The sequence below is a fragment of the Limanda limanda genome, chromosome 2 (assembly GCF_963576545.1).
Source record: "Limanda limanda chromosome 2, fLimLim1.1, whole genome shotgun sequence".
NCBI lineage: Eukaryota > Metazoa > Chordata > Actinopteri > Pleuronectiformes > Pleuronectidae > Limanda > Limanda limanda.
The window spans coordinates 10747653-10773704 of NC_083637.1; the positions used below are offsets into that span (position 1 = coordinate 10747653).

The following is a 26052-nucleotide window of genomic DNA, read 5'->3' on the forward strand; positions in this document are numbered from 1 at the left end:
GAAGATGGAGAAGAAGAGACGGAGGAGGAAACTGGAGGATGTTCAGTTCGCCCCCAAGGCAGATAAGCAAGTTAGCCCATTTCTCTGCAGTCTGCTCCATTCTCCACTGAAGCACCTGAAACTCATTTAGCCCCCGCTAACAGTTGTGCCACTACGGGGAACCATTTTAATAAGTAGTAATAATGCCGACTGACAATATGAGCTGTTTTTCCAAGCAGGGAAGCTGCACCAGTTATTGCGAAGTGAAACAAAACAATTCTAATTGATCTGAGCACGTTCTTGGCTTAGTTAAAAAAAGCACTTGCAGATGCACAGCACTTAGCCTGGTGTTATTCGTGGGCCGTTCGGTGAAAGCCCTTCTGCATTAGTGTGTGTTCCAGCTGGGAAATTTGAGAACTGTCACCGGTGATATAGCTGGAGCACTCATCCCTGGGGCAATGAGGAATGACCTTTAGGTTCGACCCTGATTTAGGTCATGTCAGTGTTGCCATGGCGACTATCAGCAGACTGTCCTGTTGCCAGCATTACCTCAGCTGCCTGGCATTGTCGGGGTCAGGGAACAGGCTGTGACCTCCCCGCGGTGATCCAACTCAACAGGGAACAAAAGCACCACCGAGAGAAACTCCACCGGAGCTTATTCAGTGTAGATGTCTTGTGAACGTCGTAGAAGTTTCTGATGATTTATGTCTGGGTTAAGTTTGCCTGTTGAGTTGAGTTTGATATTTTGCATCAAGTCTACTGTCACTAATTACTGCTAATGTGGTGTAATAAGCAAAGAGTGGAAGATTTAGCACTGACTTAATTGTCCAGCCTGACAAAAAAAACCACAGAAGAGAATCTCAGCAGCACATTTGGGTTGTTAATTCAAAATGTGTAAGTATAACTATCTAACGAATCTGGAAACCCACCGAACAAATAAACTTGTTTAGGATTTCATTAAGCTGTAACCAGACATTATGTATTAGTGAAAGTATAAAATATTTGCTTGCACTGCATCTATATCTATATTAAAATCCCCTTTTTATGTTTGTTGTTTCCAGTTTATCTATCTAAAACACAGGATTACAAACATATAGATGCAGGATATAACCTAGTCGACTCTTATCTGCGCTCAGGTCAAAGCACCAGTCCAATGCAGGTGCAGGTGAGGTACACAGCTGTCTACACATGAACACACTCACACAAGTCTAGGAGACATTGCAATGTAAATCACCGGTCGACACCACCCTCTCCTCAACTGAAGGACCTAATGGGATGTCTTAATCATTTCATGCAGGAGATGCGATGATATATAACTCCTTTCTATTTGTGGAGCGTGTTTGTCCACTCTCCTCCTGATAGGCCCCATTTAATCATGTTGTTCTGTTTCCTAATTAGCAGAAATGCAAAGTGTCTTTGTCACCTGTGGACAGCCAAGAGCGCTAATTTGGGCTTTTCACTAATTGCCACGGTAACGAGCCTCCTGCGCCTCCGCTGGGGGTGGGTGGAAGGCATGGCAGGAGGAGGATGGAGGATGGAGGATGGAAGGATGGAGGGATGAAGACACAGCTCTCCTCACACACGGGCCGAGGTGTGAAAGAACGTGGCGGGCCAACAGAACGCCGCCTGGAGGAGTCCAACAGCAGGGAGTGGGGGACAGCCTGCGCTGTGAAAAAGACCCAACACCCAGCTGAGAAGGAGGAGGATTCAGCTCCGGCCAGTTCTGCTCCTTCAACTTTGATGAGGAGATGACTACATTGGGTCGGATATAGTCTCTGGACACTTTTCTGACACTGACACCTGTTATTAGCCCCCACCTGACTAAAAATACTGGTTCCCACACATATTTTCTGCACCATTCTTTTAATAGGACAAATAGGTATAACTCAGCAGGCAGTTTTTAAATTAGTGGCTTAACATGGATAAAGACTGTGTGCTAGAAACGAGGGGTGGGAGGAGATGGTGATGGAAATTAACCAAATGGAGATGTATAATAATGTATCAAACATATGTGATTCTCTGTTGTTGTTATTTCTTGTGCCTTCATTCAACTTTTGTATGGTTAATAAATCCTTATCAACTGGTATGTTGCAATAATAAGACTATAAACTATCTATCTATCTACCTATCTATCTATCTTTCTCTTCATAAATATACAAAAGAATTGGATGTGCTATGATATTATTAAAACTAATATATGAATACTCCAATTCAAACTAAGTACTGGTATTAAAATGAAAACCATTAATCTTTATCATCTTTCAACCTTACATACATACCTATCATCCATCCATCTATCAAATCAGAATTGGGTTTTATTGCCAGGCAGGTTTACAAATACAAGGAATTTGCTGTGGTGTATTTGTACAGGTATAAATATAACAAATATAAAAATAGGATACACAAATTAAACATAAAGAGATACTGTAAGCACCAGGGGTGGGATTGTGCAATATGTTGTAAGTAAACACTGGCGACTTGATTGTGCAAGACATCTATCTATCTATCTATCTATCTGTCTATCTATCTATCTATCTATTCATCCATTCATCCATCCAGGAGTATATGTAGAATCTCTAACCATTCCGTACCAGTCAATAATAAATCATATTTTATATTTTCCACCTTTTAATTTCCACCACACTGCAGTTTTTGGGGATAATTAAATATTTTCCTGAAACCTAAACATAGGAGCTGAGCTGCTACATACATGCTGTTTTTTGTGTTTGTGTGCTAAATTCACGTTGTGTGTTGCATTCCTGTGCTTTGTGCGTGTGGTCACCGCCGAGACGTGCATCCCATCCCTCGCATAAATTACCCTCGGTGATGGGGAAGTTGAATTAAATCGCGTCGCTCGGCTCCATCAGTCCGGAATTACAACCCTCTCTCTCTGCTAAATTCATTTTCTCTCTCCCCGGCAGAACACCCTGAAAGCTCGGGGGCACCTTGTCCGTGCGCGTCTCTCTCGGGGGCGAGCTCCTCGGTTGTGTGCGTGTGCGTGTGTGTGTGAGTGAGTGAGAAAGAGAGTTAGTGTGTGCATGTGTGTGTGAGTGGAGTGTGTGTGTGAGTGTGTGTGTGCTCTGCTGTTGCTGCCCTTTGATCCCTGCATTAGTGTTAGTTAGGGGCTCGCAGACACACACTTGCACCGGGAGCAGCCACAGTCAAGACACAGGCAACAACAACAGCGGCTCTTCCTCCTCCTCTGCCCGTGCTCCCCCCCCCTAAACAATACACACTTTAAACCGAGCACAGCCAGGTGCACGACCGAGTCCCTGCCATCACGGGCGCCTCCGGTTCCCAATGGGAGAAACCTTCTTTCTTCTTATCCCCACACAAGGACGAGAATGTGATTAAAACCGGGGGAAAATGCCAAGGAGGAAGCAGGAGCAGCCCCAGCGCCTGCCTTCACGTAAGTCCCCCCGACCGCTCGGTGCCATTTTCCCCGGCTCCTCGCGTCCTTTGGCGCAGTAGTTTTCGGGTTAAAGAGGTGAAGCAGACAAAAGACTCGGCGGAGGTTATTTCTCTCCCCTTCTTCTTTCTTTTCCTTTTTTTTTTTTGTTAGGTCCGAGCGAGGCAGCCATGTTGTTGGCGACGGGCAACGTTAGCTTGGGCAGTGCGTGGATAACCGAGACGTGGCTTTTATTGGGGGGGAAAAAAAGAGCCCGAACCGGTGGAGGGTCCGGTTCGGGTTTAAAAAGGGGGGGGAAAGGTGTCGGTCAGTGGGCTTGTGTGTCTGTTGTGTGTCGGTGTGTGAACAGCGGTTGTCGGTTACGGTGGGGGGGTTCGCCTCCGCTAGGTCGCTGTTCGGTTAGAAAGGGGGAGGATCTGGGAGAGTCTGGCCCCAATAAAGCGAAGGGTCAGTCGGATCAGACGAGGCAGACTGCCCGTCACCCCCGGTGCTCCGAGTTAGCATCCCGCCGCTAGCCACCTAGCTCAACTTCCATTTCCTCCGTGTTTAAACCTCCAACTTTCACCTCGCAGTTTTGGTCCGCTGCCCCGGACCCGGAGTCGGATTCGTCCCTGGCTTGTTTTGTCGTCGTGGTCGACTTTAAACAAAAGTGTGTGTGGATGGAAGTTGTTGTTTCTCGCTGCCCTTCTCCCCATGTCTCTTTCTCCCTCCGCTACCCCTCCCAGTCTGCACGCAGGCTGTGTGGGAGCCACCATGGCCGGTCACCTGAAGTTCAGGGTTTCTCCCCCCCCGTCCCTTTGCAGCCATTCATTGCAGACAGACTACGATCAATACCGCGGGTAGAACCGATACATGTGCTCCTCTTAAACACGGTGGTTCCTCAGCGGGAACCTGCTTTAATGTTCATTTTTAGCCCGAGGGTCGCTGCACGTTTCCTTATTTCTGACCCTGCAGATCTTGGATGTTCGTATTTGTGCCTTTATCAGTCCCGATCATGAAAAGCTGCAGTGACACACTCCCGCCGCTAGAGGATTGCCTCATTTGATAGTGGGCAATGACTTTGGTTATTAAAAAGGGTTTTATCCAAGATTCACATGTTTCTTGTTCGCTCTCGATCATCGATGCTCTTTACATGCGTGAACAAACATCTCAGTTAGTCACTCGGCTATTCAAATGTGATGAATAATCAGGGTGATTCATCTTTTCAATCAACGGCGGCTTGATGCATTTATCTTGTGACACTTCTCCTCTCCGTTTCTGAAATGTCAGACCGTGCCAGCTGCTCAGAGTCATTTCAGAAGATGCTGCGACTCGGGTCTTCTCGCTCGGTCCATCGATGTCTACTTTCATTCGGACGTCCGAGGGGTTTTTAAGGGAATGGGTGATCTCCGGCACGTGTCACCAGTCTTTCAACATCTCTGACACAAATGTGCATCAGAGGAATTCCTGTATCGCTGCACAATACACACAAATGGCCTTTTTTCACATTTTATATTTTTCCGTCTCTAATATTCTCTAATGGACTGATCAGGTGTTTGACCTAGGGTTGAACTTGGGAAATTGCAGCGGTTGGCTGGAAGGCATAGAGGTGGAGACTGGGTGACAGGAGGTGCAGTGAGTGACTGTATCTGTGTGTGTGTGTGTGAGCGAGAGAGAGACACAGGGGCATGTTTGGACAGTGAGTCCTCACTGATATGCTGCATAAAGAATATGTAAGCCACATGGTTGGACTGCACAGAGCAGGGTCATGATAATATAACCGAGTATAACTCATTGCAGCCCTTTCACTTACACTCTACATCTGTAGGACACTTGTACACAGAGTGTGTTTTCCTCATCATTTACCAAAATCGGTGTGTTAAATGGATTTAGTGTGGAGCGAAATCATGAAATTCTTGTATTTGCATTTTATGTCAGTACTAGAAACAAGTTGCGTTCTCTTGGATTTCCTCTTTGTTAGTGAGGTTCAACCACTGTATCTGAGATACTCTTCAAAACTATTCCCAGCATCTTCTTTCTCTTGTATAGGGTTAGATTGTAAATACAGTTCAGAGTACAATATTTCCTCATACTTTTAAGTTATCTACTATCCTCAAAATGACCAGTCAACCCAACCAGCTGTTTTTTCTCTTTTTCTGTGTGCCGATATAAACATGTTTTAGCACCTAGTTGCCTACCTAGGGAAATAACAATTGATTATCCATTACACCCTCCAACTGCACCCTGGAGATTAATTTCCACGACTAGGATTATCTTTTAAAAAACAAGCTCTGCATTATAATGACTAAAATATTTAAGGGCACACTTGGATGATTTCCTCCCCATTATTATAAAAGTGGGGGACTGAACAAATGTAAGATCAGACAATGAAAATGCACAAAGTTGTGTTTGCTAAGGCGTTCTGATTTTTGGATAACCTGTTTTTCAAAAGATCCACGGCTTAGGGGTGAAAGCTGTGTTTGGCATGGCATCATTATCATACAGTCGTGTATTGTCTCACATGAAGTCCAATATTTTCCTTTCTTTTTGGACATGAAAATCAAACTAAGCCCGTGTCAACCTTTCAATTAAGTCGCTTCGTAAATGGTGTGCAACAAAAATACTCTGCACCCACGTATCTGAAATCATGCACTCTTATGTAGGCACTGTTCTGGAGCACTGCTGTGCCTGTGTTCCTGGCTTTAAATGAAAGCCTTTTCTGATTTAGGAGTTGTTTCCTCCTCAGTCAACAAACTGTCAAAAAAAAGTATGAATTTGTCAGAAGCTTTTTGCGCCTTGTTTTGGATCTTCCCACTCAAGAATGGAAGTGTCACCTAATGCCATTCGCTGTCAGTCTGTGTGTTTTCATTATTCAGCCAACAACACCCTGGTGGTGTGCCAGCCAACAAGCACAATATCGAGCTTCAAATCTCTTCATCTGTGGTGAAAAAGGCCAAGCTAATACACTGGCTTTAATACGGGAGGTGCTTTATCTTAGCACAGACCCAGATATATGGGTTGTGTAGCCCAGTGTGAACTGTCCTATTGTCTGTGGCACAGCTTGTGAGATGAGACTATTCTTTAAGTGTGTGTGCACGGCACGCACATGTGAAAGTGGACACGTAACCCTTTTGTGTGTGTGTTTACGTGTGTGTTTGTGTGTCTCTGGGTACATAAGGCGGCTATGGAGGTCACAGTACAGTATGGCGCCTTCACTTTGACAAGTAAACATGACCTTTTGTGCCACGATGAAAACTGCCATTCTTTATGACCTTGCAGCGAGTTATTGTTTGTGTAAATTTGCTTCCCTATTAAACACTATTAAAAGTTGGGGTTGGTTGAAGTACTTGAAAGTTCTAGTATTTGTATGTGACTTTGTATTTCCAAAATGACACGAGGTCAGGCTTAAATATTAAGTATACTTTTACCCAATTCTCAGCCAAAACATGCGTATTATAGATATCATTAGATCAAACAAGACCCCATAACGTTTCTCTGCCAGGCATTATCTGTAAATCAATTATTTTTAATGAAAGTGGATGAGTAACCTTACATTGAGTATGTGTTAAAAATAAAGACTGAGTGAGAGTCCATATCATAAAGAGCACAGACCCTAAGTGTATTGGGAGGAGCCTCCTCTTGGGGCAACGTCTGCATTTTAAATGGAGGGATCTGAAACATTTCTAGACAAAAATCGGCTCCTCTTCCTCAGCCAATAGCTGACTGACTGGGTGGCTCGCTACCTTACTGTAATGGCGGGTCACTGGCTCTCTTCCACTTGCTATGATTATAATGACCTTGGTGGGGCTGGGGCTTGAAAACATTGGATGAAGGGGAAAGGAAAATGAGAGGAGGTTTCAATTTCGCTCTTGGCATTAAATTTGTGGGGAATTTCTGCCAAGAATCCCTCACCTCACCACCACGCCACGTCCCCCCTTCAAGTTGATGTGGCTTGGGTGCTCTGGCAGTGTCGGGCGAGTGGAGCTCAAGCGAATAATGATACACAGGCTTTAACTTAGAAATGAATTAAAGGGCAGGAGAAAGGTGGTGAATACCTCGCTTATAGTACACCGTCACGGAGAGCATGGATACCAGCCTCAAATGAACATTCATATTCAGTGGACAGACGGGACTCAGCCTTTTGTGTTTGACAGAAAAAACTGAGACTGGTGTGAATAAACAGTGAGTTGGTCACAGAAGTAGCTATCCCTCGGGGTGTGGAAGAATACTTCCACACAAAAGTTAACTTTGTTTAATACTAAATATGATTGGCCAGGCACACAGGCAGCACGGTGGTTTATTTTCATGGCAGTGATTTGTTTTTGGCCTTATACATTCACAATATAAATGAGGAAGAAGAGTCAACTTGTTGTGGGTCTGTATGTTACCTTAGAATAACATGTTTTGCCATCAGGCGTAGGTCCAATATACAGAGATAAACAGCCATCTACGCTCACCTACTGTCAATTTACAGTCTCAATTAACCTAACCCCAGTTGTACTCTCTATCTTAACCTAACAGTCTTTGGACTTAAGGAGATGCCAGCATACCCAACACAGGGAGAGCAGGCAAAGTCTAGACAGACAGACTGGGATTCAAACGAGCAGCCTCGATGAGATGACAGTGCTAACAACTGTATCATCCTGCCACCCATGTCAAATAAATATCTTCTCAAAATATCTTCATTCTCATTTCCGTTGAAATTAGGGACCTGTTGAACAAAGTCACATCACTAGACGACACCTTTTCACCGTCGATCCTGCCGTTCAGAGGCCTTCTAATTCCAAAGCATCCTCACAGGTCCATAAACTAACATTGGGAATGTTTAACCTGGTAAATTCCCTTCACTGACGGACTTGATGTTTCTTATTTGACAAGTTTGCAATGTGAGATGCTTTCATAGGATGTACAGTAGGTTGTATTTATCGGGTTAGTAATTGTACTTGCTCTGCACATGCAAGAGATTAATTCAAAAGTGCTAATTCCACAAGGGAAGTATTTTTATTGTGTTGATTGATGACTGTTAACTAAAGTATGCTTGTCAGTTTGGTGATTAGCTAGTTCAATCTTGAACACAAGGTTGCAGACCATCACTTATTATTAAAATCCCCTGTCTAGGTGCACTGTGAATTCATAGTAATTTAACCCTGGGCAACAAGTAGTGGATGAGACAAAACCTCTCCACATTGTTGAACTCAAGTCAGTGAAAATTGTCTCATCAGATAGCTGTATCAAACCTACTAACTCGTCTGAGATTAACAGGTTTAAGTCTTTCTTCCTGTGGTGTTTAAGCCACCTCCTGCTGCACATTTGAGCACAGCCATAAAAACAAATGTCAGCGTTTATTGGTGTGAATATGGAACAATGATGAATTTGATTATTCTTTTTATTTACATTTGAGTGTTACTTCCCTGTTAAGGACCTTTTCATTTGATCCTGAATTGAAAATTACTTTGTAAAGTACATTACAATAGGAATTCTATAGCTTTAACCACCTTCTGATGTTTAATGATGATTGAATATTACTGGGGTGATAAATAGCCATAGCTGTGTGTGATGGTTGCATATGAGTGTTTTATATCCATTCGTGAATATAACATGTAATGGATAATTGTGGGAGTGAGTGTAAAACTAGTGCATATGCCCCTGTTTTTACAATGATGTAGTGGTTATGGCCAAGAATGAGCGGCACCTCATGTGAAGACTTAGGTTTTTGTTTTGTTTATGACTAATCTTGTCCAGCAATTCAAGTAAATTTCTCTTCCACATGCCTTCCAAAAATTCCACTTTGAAAGTAGACGAGCCTTGATGTCAAGAAAAAAATTGATTTTTTTATGTTTTCTTATGTGCCTGCAAGAGACCAGTTGTGTGTCAGAAGTCTAAAGTAACTTACCCAACGTTTTTAAACCTTTAACCTTTTTTGTGGCAAAACAACAATAATGTGCCAGGGAGATTCTAGGTGTAGTTTTACCGCTTTTATTTAAAATACTCTGTTAAATGTATACTGTTTTAGGCAGGTATTTGTCTGTTCCCAGTACTCACCTTTACTTTCATCCAGCACTTGCTATAGAGGCAATACATATCTAGCTACCAGTCATAGATTCCATCCTCACACTGCTGGCATGACCTGGGAGTCGAATCACTGATCCTCATATTAGTGGACAACCTGCTCTACCGCCTGTGCCACAGCCAACCTAATTCATCACAAGTACTTTCTGCAGAACATAAAAAAAATGTCTTTACAGTCTTTGATTTATTAGTTTTCCGGTGGGATCCTTTAAAAAAAACACTCTGATACTCCTCACTTCAGTTTAGATCAAATTGTGACTTAAAACCCCCTGAAAAGGTCACATTTTAAAATGTTAAGTCACAGAGGAAAACTTCTGATTCATCTTGTTCCGTGTCTGATTACAAATTGCCTAATTTAATATCAATATCTTCAGCTCAAATTCACTGCGAAACCGTGTTTTTTTCTTTCTTTTAGATGTGTGTTTATCTAATGATTTCAAAGTGCCCTCCCTTAGCAGAGAATCCTCTGCAGCACAAAGTCAGCCAACAGCAGATACCTCCACCACAGTACAGTACCTGCCTGTCTGCCTGGTCTCAATCAGAACCCTCTCTGTGTGGAATGGAAGTGCCTCAGCCTTGGTAACGATTTTTCCCGTGTTGACAAGTCACAACATGGAGATCTACAGCTCGGAGAGCAGCCCTTTGGCTACACAGAGCCCTGCTTGCACTGAGTAATAGCAATCTCACAGGAGTAGCAGGCTTTCAGCTGGCAGCAGTTCATACGGAACAGCTCGCCGGTGCAGCTGGGAAAGACAGAGCAGAGTGGAGAGGGAGAGAGGAGCTGGTGGTGGTAGCAGTGGAGATGGAGGGAGGGAGGAAGTGGAGAGGAAGAGCTGTTAAGAGCTTTGGGCGGTTTCTCTGTTGTTGTACCATACAAGTGCATCCAGGCCCTGCAGGACAAGCCTTTAACAGGCATGAGGGATGGAGAGCATGAGAGGAGAGGAGGAGGAGGAGGCGGTGGCGGTGGAGGAGGTGGTGGTGGTCTGGGGAGCTGAAGCCGGCCAGTCGTGCCAGACGCCCGCTCTAAACAGGGATGTGATTTATTGCTGGACTCTATCTCACATTTCACTCCTAGAAAGACACTAAAATTACATTGTAGAGAGATAAAGAACTTCCTCAATTGACTTAGAAGAAAGATGTTTGGCTGCGCGCTGTCAAGAAATTGGTGTAGTACATCTGTAAATGAAACTTGGAAGTTTTTTAGCATAAGGTGGCATCTAAATTGAATTTATTTTGGCCATGGACTCTGCATTTTGACCATCCCTATAAACATCTTGTTTTAGGACGTTATACTGTAACATGAAACACAGTAATTCAGACTAGGCCATCAGTGTAAGCATATTTAGCTAGAGGGCTTAAAATGGCTTCTGGCCAACACGTCGATCTTTGTCGCTCTCGCTGAATGCACTCTACACAGCACAGTGCTATGAGATGACCTCACTTCCTATGTGGGTAGAGGAGGGCAGGAGGCCTCTTACACATGCTCACAGACTTCATCTCTCAAGCAAAGCCGTGCTCTAGTTAGCCTCAAAGCACTAGTCAGGCTAACCTCTCACTCCCTCTTGGTGCGGAAGTGTTTCCACATTGCACATTTAGGCGGTCAAGAGCAAGGGACCGGCTAATGTCTTTAACTAGCCAGGCCAACAGCTGTGTGTCTGCAGATTTCTGGGACGTCGGATCAGTTTTATAGGGAGATTAAAAGTAAAGAGAAGGAGGGGGGCTGTTACAGACAGAGGATAGTAGGACCATAAGGCAGTGACAGCTCTCTAGGGAAACAATATATCACCTCTAAAAGGCGAGTGGAAGTGTTTGGCTGCGGGACAAAAATCCAGAGAAGTTAAAATCATTGATGTGATGTCATCTCTGAGAAAGCCATTGTCAGTGGGGTGTGAGGTTATTTATGATTCTGATTGACTAATTCAGGAGGCCTCCCTATTTGTACAATGTGCTTGTAGCATTATAAGAACAATATGACTCAGGTTTTCATCCTTTTAATGTTTACCAAGGGTAATTGGAAATGGGATCAGTCGATTTTGCCCTTGTGATACTAATTCGATTTGCTAATCACTGGATATTTTGTGTATGGATCCCTGTAGCTTATGTTACCTGTAAGAACCATAACCATAAGTAGAAACGAATGAAGCTGGACAAATTAGCTCAGACTCAGCTGATTATTGCCTGTATGTTCCCAGTCCCCGCCAGTGTTTTGACTGGGGGCCATGTTGGTTCAGATTGCCATGTCATTAATCCCTCATACTCTATAGAGGAGTGGTCAGTGGCAGATGTATTTGCACTTCCTCCAGAAGGTTTTCTAGATTAGCACAAATCCTCCCAGAAAAACCGTTTAAAAACCTCATTTGGCACGCACAGCCAGACTTTGTGCTCATAGCTGGCCAAAGACAGACATCCCTCCCTCTACATCTCATTCTCTCTGACTCCCCTGATTTATTTTTGTTTTCATCCCCCACCTTTTGGTTCTCAGAGCTTTAGCCCCCATGTCGATTTGGACAGGGCAGTGTAATTGTTTGGAAACTCGGTTCTGTCATTTGCATGTTGCAAGCAGCCACTTTTCCAGTTTCAGTGGTTTGACCTTGTTATACCTGCCAGCCAGAAATGAGATCATCAGAAGAGTAGACGAGAAGCTGACATCTCTCCTCCACCTACCCATGGCTTTAAGTGATGGTTGTCATAGCAATCATTATGCCACAGAACAGACTCGGTGGGTGAGGGATGGCTTTGAATGCGGCAGCCTCAGGTCACAACCTGGTTATGACGGAACAAATAGACCTTTGAGGGTTGGTTGCAAACCACTGTATGCACAAAGTAAACAGGCACATACATCGCATATCAGGTTCATATAGATTTCAGGTTGAGAATGAAATTATTGAGGGAATGTCTCTTTTTAAATCTTGAAGAAAGCGAGGCAGGTATTGATATAGCAGAGAGGGAAAGAGCAGCATGGGGCGAACAATGCCTCTCCTTCCCATCAGCTGCCCTGGCCAGCATTTAACATGGAGATTGGAAAAGGAATAAGCTCTCCCCCCATTCTCCCTGGACCTGCATGTAAATGAGGTTAGTGGTTAGCATTTCCTGCTGTGCCACAGCAATTCTTCTCCCTCTCTTGCTCCCTCCTTTTTCCTTTTTTTTTCAATAATGGCCTGAAAGTGCTCCCCCTTTCCTTGGGTAGAGACCGGGACCAATCCTGATTAGTGTCCCTGTCCTAAGTGACAGGCTAAAATCCAAGCAGGCACTGCCTTGGGCGCCTCTGCCAAACAGCCGTCAAACCAATACCACCATAAAAAAGGTACCCCCCCCTCCACACACACACACTCTCTCCATGCACCACCACCACCTCCTCTTCAATTCTCAAGATTCCCTCCCGCTTTCGTCTTCCTCGCGCCCCAGCTCATTCTCCCCTGCTGTCCTCTCCGAGTGTCTCCAACAGACACTGCCTCCATCGCTCGAACACACTGTCCCCTCACATACATACATGCACATATAGAATTACCTCTCATTCTCTGCCCACCTCCCACTGGACCTTGCTTTGTGTCCCTGGGTGGACTGGCTGCTATAGAACCAAGTGCCGCTTTTGCCAGTAGGGTAATTTACAAACAATACATGGGCACTATACAGACACCCACCTTCCACCCTCCCACTCTCTCTCTCTCACTTCCCTTCTACAGCCACACAATCACCTCTGTGAGGAGCTTCGGTCTGCTAGAAGGCTACGCAGCAGGGTGATGGCCTGTTCTTTTTGCACTTGCTTCAAAGAATGTAGCCTGTCTTTTTGAGAATGTTAGTGCGACGTTCATGTCTCAGTTGAATTAGTTCACGTTGTCGGCTCGAAGAAAAAATGACCAGTGGCTTATGATTAGTAACTTTCCAAACCAAATGGTAATTAAGCTTTATTCGTGACATTTTTGCCTAATATAAAGCAAATTCTACAAAAAGGTAAACTTTAAATTTTTAGGCTACAAATGATGATTCACAGTAAGATTTCAATTTTCAGACTTAAAGAAATTCTCAGTTTTTAATCAAGGTAAAAGTCAGTTGGTTGCCTGCCAAATACTTTATGCCCCTTTACACATTGTGTTAACTTTATAGTTGCCTACCCTTGACTGACTTTTTATCCCGTTTTAAGCCACATTTTTACGATACAGTATTTAGATATTTGCTGTATTTGACCTGAGGCGTCCTCTATCTAAGCTTTCTACTACTTGTTTGAATTCAGCCTCTTAAAAGCGGAGGGTTGTGAAAAGCCTCAGAAGCTAATAGAAACATGAAATAAAAAACAATTCAGAGCTAACACCTTTGACTTATTATGTTAAGATTTTCAGTTCAGTTGCGTATTTTTGTTTGAGTTATAAAAATATTGATAAACAATATAGCATAGGTAGTGATTTACAAAAAAAAACAATTATCTAAAAAAAAAAGAAGGTGGCCACCCACACATGCCTATTATGAAACAGAATGAGCGAGGTCTTTATGGATATATAGCTCTTTTCACAGATTTGAAATTGGTCTGCAATGTCAAGTGACATTACGCTGGCAGTCTGACCTATTTATCAATGAGCCCATGATTGATTTTTTTTCTTTAACTGGATTTAACTAATTAACTGCACATTTACAAAAACCCATTATATTTTTCTCACATTACTCAGTTTCTCACATTCACTTCACACAAGTGTTTGCTATTCGGTTATGTGCTGATAGATGCATCGTGTGCATCAGCTGCTGTATTTCATAAGTCTACATTGTAAATCAATGTGAACATAAAGTATTACTTCAGTAATTACTTTACTATAAGACTTCGCGTCTGTCATTTAGTGTTAACATACCATCTCTACAGCATTCTCCTGACTACCAATCTGCCTTTTGCTAAAATGAAAGGATTGTGTTTTGGCTGGCTTCACACTGACTTGGCATCTGGCTTTTATCAACAATAATTGGAGACCATGTTTGTATTTACATTCAGCAGTGAGTAACTGTTTTTAGATGGTAAAAAATGTGCCAGTCAATTTGTGGCATTGTTACAAAATATTGCCTCGTGACAATTTGTTCTGTTTTCCAATAAACACAGCACACCAAGTGCATTTTCAAATAAACGAGGAGCCTCGACTACGGCTCATCCCAAAAAACTTCAAAGAATTCACCTCTTGGAGTCCTCAGAAAAACACCCACCAAGTTAAAGTCGATTTGTTAAACGGTTGTTGAGAAAATCAGAGAACAAACAGAAAGCCAGATTTCTCCATTTATATTGGAACTAGTAACAGTTGTGCCTGTTCTAAATGTGCCTGTTTGTGCGTGGTATGCAGGAAAAAATTGCTGGGTTATTAAAATGTTTTTTTTAGCTAAAAACTCACAAAGCAACACTCTTTTGTTAACCCATCACCAAGTAATTATATGATGTCACTGAAGATGGGGTTAGAGTTGAACCCTCTTCACAGTCGACACTGCCCTACCTGGGTTTCTTAGAAATGCCATCACAAAATTTGAAGACGATCAGAAGAGACGGAGAGAAAGAACATCAAATGGAGATTTCTCAATTTATAAATTCGACATTGTGTTGTATCTTCGGTTCATAAGCAATGGTACAATAAAGTGATTTAAGAGCGTAAAAAAGCCCAGGTCGCAGAACCTAAAAGGAGACAAAAGTAACGGAAATTAGGGTTGATACAATCTAATGAAACTCATTGCATACCCATGTAACCAAATCTTTTGGCTGGTCAGCAATTTTAAATGCTGTGACGAGATTTATGCTGATGGAATAAAACCTCTTTCTAAAACCTTGCTTTTAAAGACCCCAACTTACTCATCTATCTGGGGTTATTTTCCTAAAACTCTTCAGTGTTTCACCTTGGATGGAGATTTAGCAGCACCGTAATGCATGCAGGGGAAACACTGCTCTTTGAAAATGAAAATGTCATCTTCAAATACATATATGAGCATTGTGTAAGATTATCTCCGCCTGCACCTTTACCAACAGACCAATACATGATGTCCAGTGAGTGGGAGACTTTCTTGTATTGATCTTTCGACATTTCATTAAAAAAAAAATGTCTTTGAATCTTAAAATGATATAGCTATCAAGTTTGTAGTATATGTAGCATGATGATTCATGGTTTCAGACTAGAATTTCAGTCAAATGATCTAGCAAGTTGTCTTATTCACTCAATGGAGGGTTTTGCACAGAATTGCTTCCAGAAATAAGAGAAGGTGTTTTACAACAGATCTTCTTTTCAAAGTGTCAAACTCCGATTGTTTACCAGCATTGTAAAGCAGATTTAAAAAAAATATATAAACAATTGACTCACCATTACGTAAAACACTGCAAGCAGTGAGTAAGTCTTTCATAATTAAATCTAACTTTTGGCAGATTGTGACAGCATATATTATTCAGTGGCCCAGGGCCAGTAAGCAGTTGACCCAGGCCAATTACTGTCCAAGCCAGAGTGATAGGAAATACAAGTACGAAGGTTTTACTATTTCTTATATTGTAATTTGCAAGTTCAGAGCTGGTCAGAGATTAGGTGTCTCAGAGGCTCAAAGTCATTGCCTTCATGTACGAGTGAGTGATAGCATGATGATTGTGGGCACTGTTGCAAACCAAAGAGCAATATGTTTCCCCATATTGAATACACTGTGTCAATATGAAACACAATATAAGACATTTCAGATATTGAATCCCTGGATTAACCAAAAGCTGTCTTTCCTATATTATTTATGGATTAATATTGAGTTGATTGACTGATTGCTGATGGTGAGTGACAGGTTAGATAACAGTTGGCTATGTTTGGACTCATCATTATGAAGGTGATGTCCTTCATGTCACCGTACACAGCAGCTGCCACAGTCACCGCTCTGATTGGCAGTCAGTGTTTGCGTCTTCCATTCACAACTGAAATAAACTGTATAGACAGGACAAGAAAGAATTTCTGCACATTATTACAAACATACTGATTGAGAACAGAAGAGATGCAAGGTAAAAAAACACTTCATGTATCAATTCTAACCTTATCGTTCACTTACCATAAATTCACATACGATCAAAGACTGTGACGCCAAGAGTTGACAATCTGCCAACTCTTAATTGATACTGTAAATACAAAAAGACAGGCAGTCTCCATTTTCATGGACTCTTATTTCCATCACATTTTACGGACACAATGACACCCCCCGCACACACAAACTCATAGGCACAAAAAAGTGTTAGTCAGCATTTCTTTAATCTTACATTCATAGCTGAGAGAAACAGGACATACATTAATTTAGGGCATGCTCTAAGAGGCTACCAAAGGTTAAAGAATGTACATATATGTAGCCCTTGGATCCGAGTCTTTTTTAAATTGGACAGATCATTGTCAATTCTTATGGCCTTAGGGTTTTCAACTAGTTTGTCTTTCGCACTTGGTTGGTCTGTGGCAGAGTCTTGTAGTAGAGGATTGGCGGTAGTGGTTCTTTATTGCTACCTTAAAGGTCCCTTCTGTCTAATAAAGGATCAACCACTGGCAGAAAAACAATATCATATTCATATAATATTAGATTATGTTTTCATCACTATGACTCACATGACACTAACGATGGTTGTGTTTGTGCTACCTTAGAAAGCTTCTGTTTATATCTACATTAGTGCAGGTTATCCTCCATGGTGCCCTCCATGTGGCACCACCATGTTTCTAGAGTAGTACAGAATGGACAAACCCTAACACTGGCCGTAGAGAAGGCCTTTCATGATTTAACATTACCTGAAGGGTTAGGGTTAGCCATTCTATGTTTGCCTACAAGCTTATAAATGAATGGTGATGTATGAAAGGTCTGTATGATGGTGCATGAAAACACATTCTAGTGGACTCTTCAGCATTCTGCTTGTGGCATGAGACCGATGGCACCGGGGTCTCCCAGCAGCAACAAGAGACGAACCGTTCACTTCTTAACCTTTTTTATTTAAGTAACGGAGCAAACATGAATTCAAAACTCAACTTAAACTTGCCTGCAGTCTCTCCACGGCTCAGCTCCGTCCCTCAGTGTCTCCTTCTTCATGCGTCTCTCCCTCTTCACTGTGGCAGCCCTGTCGCTGCGACTTGAATCCAGTAAGAGTTAATTGGCCAACTAATCTCAGCTCTGCCAATCAACCCTCCCTGGTTCACCTGGAGGTTCTCCCTGAGCCTCCCCCACTCTGCTGTTCACTGGCTTTTCTACTGTCCACTTCTGAAAAATATAAATACTAAATACACAAACATCCTTACTAGACTAGAAAGTGACCACTCTGTCCAAATGGTCATTGTTAGACTGAGATGGTATTTGACAGTCTAATGTGAAAGGGATGTTTCAAACAATCTGATCTAGGGACAGTGACAGAGAACATCGGCCATTTGTTGACCACCAGTCTGGATCATTAGCGAGGAAATGCTGTTTAATTTCACACCTGAGCTGTAAATTAGTCCTGGAATTATAATCTGCAACATTTAGTGTGATGATCTGTGTATGTCTATGGATGAAAGTAGGGAAATGTAAAACTTTAAAAAGTTAATAGACATTATGTTATGTCTATTTCTAGCTGATGAGCTGCTCAGACAGTCTTTCCTGTAATGGTCTCACACCATATTCATGCATTTGCAGCATGATGTTGCCTACGCAGTTGACTTAATCTGTTGTAAAATGTGGCAAAATCTCAAAAATTAATCACAACTGCAGGAACCACATTAACTGCACAGTTCACTGGGACTGAATTGAATTAATATACTGTCCTATTTGGCAACAAATATCACTTTTATGAAAACAAGTCTGTTGACTCAGTGAAGTAAATTTTCATTTAAAATTAAGGATTATTATTTATTCACTTTGTATGTGTTTCTTCTACTTTACAACTGTATTACTCTGAAAATACTGCATGCTTGCTGTTGAGACATACTCATTGTATTCCTGAGAATCAGCCGGCCCAAGGCAATTTTCACCGCTGTCCAAACTTTTACTTTCATTTTAAATTCAGTATTATTTATAACACCCATGTTGAGCTGTCGCATACAGTGATACCATACAGGCTTATAGTGAATTACTTTCAAGTAATGGAATACCATAATACAAGCACATGCACTACATATTCAGAGACGTGAGTGGCACACTAACCTCAAGTCCAGGTTGATTTATGTCAGAGTAGGACAATAAAGGGACTAAAACTTCATTAGAAATGTGTCAGTTTATGTAGTGAAGATGTAATAGACATACCTCATCTCTCCCTCCTGTAGTTTAGGTCCATAGCTTTGATGACACATCTTAGGTTATGAGCAAGATTATTTTTTTTCTTTTTACATGAGAAGCTAAAAATGGAAGAGAAAAATATACCAGGGGTAAAGTGCACTTCATCTGCAATGAGGAATTTCAGAGGTCTGGGGCTCTCAGTCGTCTCATTCTCTTCCAAGAACACTTCTCCTTCCTGTTTCACCTCTGGCATGCTGCCCAAAGTACCCACAAACCACGGAGGCCAAGGCCGAAAATACACAGATGGTAATTTGCACTACATTTCAATACGACTCAACCGCCATTATATATAGCCCTGCTGCCTGAACCCTGATCCCCACTGAGAGTATCGGCTCACCTCGGATTCCAACTAAAAGATGGGCTGTTTGTGTCTTTGTCACAGACCACAAGTTGGACAGGATAATGGAGATATCTAGAGTTGGAATACAGGGGTGGATTTGTAAAGTTTGATGTTTTGTAAAATGAACCTTCAATACATGGAGGATATTTCCTACCGCGGACCAACACAAGGTTTCAACATATTTGAATATTTAATTTAATGATTTAGCTCACTCTAACATGAAAAAAAATAGATGACTAGAATAGTCAGCGATAGTATAGGCTTTTACAACCACTTAATAACTGAGTTAATACTATACAAGTATGCATATACTGTATAAGGAAGTACTGATACTCAGAGTCCATCTTATCTGATGAAAGCTTGACTGGGTCTATTTAATGGAAAGTGGTGTTTCTTCCCCCCATGTTACATGCTCCATTGTATGACATATCACCTCAACGATCACATGTCTTGTCCATTACCTTGTTGGTTGTCGTGTTTCATCAACTTCCTAATGGAAATGTGATGGCTAAACTTTGGAGCTGTAATCATGTTGCTGCAGCTAAAGAACAACAGCATCTAACGATTAATGGCACATCATTTCATATGAAGGGGAGAAGTGTGTCTGCTGGCTCCCACACATCCAGCTGGATTTATTTAGAGCATCTGTCTTTTAGTTATTTATTTATTTACGACATTTGTATGGGAGAAAGGGAACGACGTGAAGGGAGACAAACGCTCAAGACGAAAAGAGAGCATGTTGGTGTGAAAGAGATCAAGCAAGTGCGAGATTATGGAAAAAGGAAGGGAGGCGACCCTGATCCAGTGTGTCCCAATTAATGGAATTACCTTACTCCTCGGGAGGTTAGTCATTTGCAGAGACGTGAGCCCGCCAGTTCAGCGTCTCTCCCACCATATTGTCCAGCGAGTGCTAATAAGGCAGCGCTGACCGCCGGGCGTGCTCATTAGCATAGCCCGCGGCCGTGGCAACCTCCGCCAGGGCCCAGCCGGACACTTAATTACCGCCACGGTTCCTTCTTCACTACATCCTTACTCACCGCCTTCCTTCCTATGTCCGCACCACAGCCCTGCCTCCTTAACCCAGCCCCAAACACACATGCTGCCATCGCTTACTCCCCAGCCGGAAAGGATGTAAGGCTAATTATTTTGGTGATGTAGATGTGATGGCTTTAGTCTTGGCATGTTCTGGCAATCTTTTATTTATGTTATCTCGTTTTTTTTATGGCTTTGTGGTCAGCAATCTTTGCGATTTTAGTGATTCCCTGACCCGCACTGCCGCTCTCTGTTTCCTGCTCCCTCTCTTTCATTGCTATATTAGCTCATGGGCATGACTCTCCTTTTTGACATCAGCGCAGCATTGATGCACCCCCGGTCCAGCCTTAATCGGCTAATGGCTTCCTCATCTTTCCTGCCGAGCCAAATCAACCCCTCCCTTAACCATCCCTCTATCTGTCCCTCGCTTCCTTCGCCCTGCCATCTCCTCTCCCCCTACCCTGTTCAGGCCTGGGGTCAGTGAGGCCAATTTTCATGCCTGGCTAAGTCACAGAGTAGCTTTGTGTGTGTCTCTATGTGTGTATGTCTGTGTGTGTGTGTGTGTGTGAGAGAGAGAATTTGTTAGGCAGTAGCATCACACAAGTCATGTGGTGGGTGACCTCCTGACCTACCTTTACTCCAGTCCCTTGCTCTTCTCTACTTTCTCTAACTCACACTATTCCCTTTACCAGCAATCATTCTGTGTGACAAGGTTAGTTGAAATATCACTGACTCCTGTAGTGAGCTTGTATGTGTGCGCACACACACACACACACGCCTGCATGCACCCCTCTCTGACCTAGAAAAGCTGTGTCCAAAATAATCCTGCCAAGTTCACAAATGGAGATTGTTGACAGCACTACATGGTGAAACAATGAACAAGTCCACTACCTGAAATCTCAAACTGTTTTTCGCTGTAGTTACAGGCTGTGAGCTGCCTGTCTATTTTTTGTGGCACGTTAACAAAACAAATAGATTTGCAAACACTGTAAGTTACAGGGGTGCTACATCAAAATATTTTCAGCCGGTCTGTTTACATGTCTGGTCAAGCTCAAGACAATGTTCTCTGGCATGTCTTGATGCCCTTTGGCCTCCTCTCTCCTCAGCCTACACTTTGACTTGTTATGGCTCCCTCTTTGTTTATAATTTGGTGGCACTATACATCTCTGTGGACCAGAGAGAAAATCCCCCGCCGCTGCACCACTGAATCACCCGTGTGTGAGTGATAACAGATCCAGACTGCTGAGCACCCTGCAGCTGTTTGTCTCAACATGCAAGTCATCCCCGCCATTACACCGCTAAATGGTTCCCTTTCAGTGGCAGACGCTTGCCGCCTCGGCCCGGATCTTCATGCCTCCATCACTCGGGGGTTGTGTGGGGGGTTGCAGTTACAGTCGCTGAGCCAGCCACCGCACCGGAGGAAAAGCAGTTGAATGTGTGTCAGAAAAAAAATGCAGTGGGGGAGTACTTTAAATCCCAGTCTTGGCATAGTATTTGCAGTATAAACATGTATGCACGTGCATATGTTTGTCCCCATGCGTGTAATGAGCATACAGCAGAAATCACAAGCACAGCTCTCAGACGAATCCCCCTTAGAGCTTGGTCCGGAGACCGTGACCTTGGGAAATGTCATTCCGCCCACGGGGGTGGCTTGCCTGTGACACAAAAAACCCTGGTAGTGGAGTGCAGCAGTCCACTGTAGTGGTGTAGTGTAGCGTCCTGCTGCACCTAAATCTCGGGTTTAAGAGTGAACCTAGGAAGCAGGAGAATTCAGCCTCAAGGCCAAGACCTTGGGTCAGCAATCTAGTGTTTTTCCCTCTAACCACATTACAGCCATTAGTAGTTCTTGCTGCTTTTTGTATGTCACATGGAAATGGGTCAAGCCCTGCCCTGCATGACTCATTGGCTCCTTCTGCCTCTCCCTCTCTTTCATTCCTGTTAACCCTTCTCAGGTGGTAAAATGGCTTCAAGGAGCATGGAAATTGGGTTCACAATGTATGCATATTTTGACGTTTTCATCGCCTTTAGAAAATTATTGAAAATGAGAAGGGTCATGCATGCAGGGTATACTCATCCTGCTTTATATGTGTATATACTATCTATTAGATATGGATTAGACTGTTTTAAATGCCATAAAACCAAAATTAGGACACAATCTGCTGAATTTTTTTTGCGCATCTGACATTTTCTGTCAATGTTTGTTTAGTATCAAATCTAAGATGAAAAAGTGTTTGTGTTGGGGATGAGAAGGTTTTGGGAAGTATGTGAACCTTGTTTGATATCTGTTGCTGCAGGAGGGTAGTGGTCATAGTGGGTTGTGATTGTGGTCACCTTTGTGGACCATGGTGAGCCACGTTGGCCAGATGTCAGCCAACTCTAATGATCCCAACAGGTTGCTGGGAAGGGTTGCCTGGCAACCGTTTTGACTTTTCCTGTATCAGGAGACAAGACCCGATAGGCTTCTCTCAGGGTTGTGAAGGTGAAGACGTATGTTTTGTGTTTGAGACATTTTAAATAATTCTTTCACAGCCTAATGTTTTTGCAACTGTGCGAGTGCTTAGTATTTACAGAAATCTCTGCCAGCTACTTTTTAAAAGATGCTTTGTGAGGTTGTGTACAGTAACCCAAAGAGGAGAAAGGAAAAAAGTCAATTTTGACATTTTGTTTTGCCCAGGCTTAGTGCTTTTGACATGTTCTTATGGAGGTTTGTTAATATGTATCAGGAATATTCACTTTTCTTTGTTCGCCCTTGTCTGGCAAGCTGTAATGTTTTGCTTATGAATATTGATACATGAAGTGTATATTAATGACCCTCGGTGACCCTAACCCTATCCTTATTGGCTCCCCGGTGGTATCTGCAGGCTCATGAATATTAATCTAGTTCTGTAACCTCCATTACCCTAATCTTTGCTGTCTAGCCTCCCAGAAGGACCTGTTGTCATGGTAACCTCTTTACTAGACTCTTCCAGTCCAAGGGTGGGAAAAATATGGTTTAAAAAAGCCAGAAAATTCTAAATTACGCAAACATCCTGTATAAGCCCTGTGGAAAGCTGCCATTATATAAGAGAGAGGTTGAATTTGTGCTGGATGTCGATTTAGTGGTCTCCTCCCATGAGCACTGAAGTGTGTATTTATACTTTAAATGGCTTTTGTATGACTTGGGTTGAGCAGGTAAATGTGCAATGAATGTTCAAAAAAGTAGCTCCAGCTAAGCTTCCGCATGGAACAGATCACTAATTGCTCTGAAAGATCAGACAAGCAAGCATGGGAAATAATAAAAGTGAATCGTAAATAATAATTTTCAATGTTAAAAGCTGTTTACAGTTTGCCAGAGGCAGTGACTGTGCCCTTTACTTAACTCTCTGTAGTAAGTGTTTGATGTTGACAATTCTTATTCATAATATCTCAAGTTTTTGCTTTGCGAAAAGCTAATGCCTAGTCCAAATGCTCAAGGGGAACCATTGTGATATCTTTGTTTTAATACTTGCATATCTTAAATTTCTGTGCCTTTGTTCTAAATTGTATGTTTTCTTTCCTCTTCCAGATGTGGACAGCAATGATGAAGGAGGGCCAGACTGCAGTCCTGTGGAGGAGGAGGCCTGGTTTGGGAATGCTTCTGACTCGCGTTCAGAGTCGTCATCCTATGGAGACACCCAGGATGAGCTCCTCCCACCCAGGGGCTCTTCTCCTGATGAACGACCCGGAGTCAGCACTGGGTCTGGGGACCACGATACCTGTGGAGGCGAGAGCTCGGTGGGTTGTCCCACACCTGTCCATCGTGCCTCTTTAGAACTTCTTGGACTGGATGGAAGTTCGTTCTCGGCCCAGGACACACTCTCCTCTGTGGTATCATCACTGTACGGTGAAGCAGCGTCTCGTGCCCTGGGAAAACCCCTCAGCAGTAACCTTCGTCGCCTCCTAGAGGCTGGGTCACTGAAACTTGACACTGGGGAGCTTCTGAGTCGCTCATCCAGGGGAGGTGCTGGAGGGGAGTCTCCTCCAATTGGTCTAGCTCCACCATTGACCCTCTCCCCATCTTCCCACCATGCCCACCAGTTAAGTGCTCTTGCCCGAAAACTGGCCAATAACAATAACAACAGTGGCTCAGCCTCACCAGCCTCCTTGGCACCCTCAGTCAGCAACATTAAGCAGGAGCCTCATGACCCCTTTAACTCGGTCACCCCTAGCAACGGCAGTGGGTTTGTATGGGCAGGTGTCGCCGATAAATGGCCGCCGGCCAGCTGCACCACACCGTGCAGCTCCAGCCTATCCCCGGACTCTGCTATCCAGAAGTTAAAAGCAGCAGCAAATGCTGTACTTCAAGACAAAAATGCCGTGGCCGCCTCGTCAACAACTTCCTCCTCCTCCAACTCGGCCTCATCCGCAGTGCCGGCCCTCGGAGGGGGTGGTCGAGGAGACGATGTGGTGCGCTTTGATGCCTTCAACTCTCCGTTCAGCCCACAGTCAGCTAGCTCGACCCTCGCTGCACTTTCCAAGAAAGTCAGTGAGCGAAGCCAAGCCTCGTCGACGGCAAGTGCTGCTACTGACCACCAAGGCTCAGCAAGTTCTTTTCTCTCACTCGTGTCAATGACCTCCTCTGCTGCCTTGCTTAAAGAGGTGGCAGCCAGGGCAGCGGGAAACCTGCTGGCAGAAAAGAAGGAAGGTTCCCCTTTGGCGACATCTGGAGTCCTCCAAGAGGATGTCAAGCCCCTGCTGGACATGAACCAGAAGGCCTCCACACCATCTACACCTACTCAGAGCCTAGAGCTGCTGTTGCCTTCGACTCCAAAAGGCAGAGGAAAACCCAGCAGCCAAGCAGGTAATTTTAATGAACAATAAAGAAATAATATATATGCATATTTGCATACTATTATATAACATGAATACACTAATCATAATAATACTCAGAGTAGTACAGACAATTTTGAGTCAAGCTCATCTGATGTCCTATATATGAAAAAAAAATTCACCAATAAAATGTTTCTTGAGTGACGCACAGTTACAAAGCACTTAAGCACAATAAATTGTTGCCTTGTGTTACACAATAAATCAGGCTGTAAGCTTGTGAAAAACAAAATGACCTTATGTTTGTATGTAAGAGAGCGATGATGATGACGTTTCAAGATCAATTTAGCTGCATTTATGGAAAGTTTCCGTCCTCCTTGGTGTTGTCCTTTTCTTTTTAAAAATCATTGTACAAATTTACCCGAAGTTCAAGGAAAAGGATTATTTTTTTATAATCAGTATACATCTTCCAATTCTTCATTTACCAGAGACATAATATCACCGGAATCATGAAAAATAATTCAATGCTGTTAATTCCAATACATTTTAACTAATCGTGCAATTGTAGCAGCTCCAAATAGATGAGTTGTCTTTGCTGTCGCAGTCTTGAGAGCAGCAGGTTTACTTGTCACCAAAATGCTTTCACAGAGAGAACACTACCATGGCATGTTTTCTCCAGTTTTGTAATAGTTTTGTTCTCACCTCACTGGCGCTGAAGTAGCGAGTAGTGTAACTTCAGCTTAACTGTCAGCCGAGCAGAGAGCGTAGCCGAAAAAAAACAGCCCTGGCTGGCCTTCTAGTCTGGGAAATGGTCTGTGGGCTCGACGGGGGGTTCCGACTGAGACCTCACTGCCTTCCCATACCAGCTCGTTTGTGCGCGGATGTGCGTGCTGCCAAAAGGGGGCCGTCAGTGTGTGCTCGGCACAGTGGGGAGCCCTGGAGTCCATATCCATCTCGGCAGCCTCCTCCTGGCTTCAGCCCCCACTCACCATGGCCCTCTGCACCGATCAGCACAGCAGACTTAAGGCCAAACACATCATACTTTCCACTGACTGGATACAGATGTGTGTTCACTCACACACTCACACACACACGTTCTCTCTCTTTCCCTCTCCCTCTTATGCTCGCTCTCTCTCCATTACACACAAATGGTCATGCAGTATATTCTGTAAGTGTGTACGCAGATGCAGACATATAACCC

The 26052-nt window shown here is 43.3% G+C and overlaps 1 protein-coding gene across 1 annotated transcript in view; it reads left to right on the top strand.

The window, feature by feature from the left end:
- The first annotated feature begins 3131 nt into the window (after positions 1 to 3131).
- znf827 (zinc finger protein 827) overlaps positions 3132 to 26052 on the top strand; it is a 65414-nt gene continuing 42493 nt past the window's right edge. Inside the window, exons 1-2 of the mRNA XM_061091829.1 lie at positions 3132 to 3388; positions 23611 to 24885. Of these exons, the coding sequence (XP_060947812.1) occupies positions 3346 to 3388; positions 23611 to 24885 (1318 nt within the window). The 5' untranslated portion in view covers positions 3132 to 3345. The remainder of the gene's footprint in view (positions 3389 to 23610; positions 24886 to 26052) is intronic.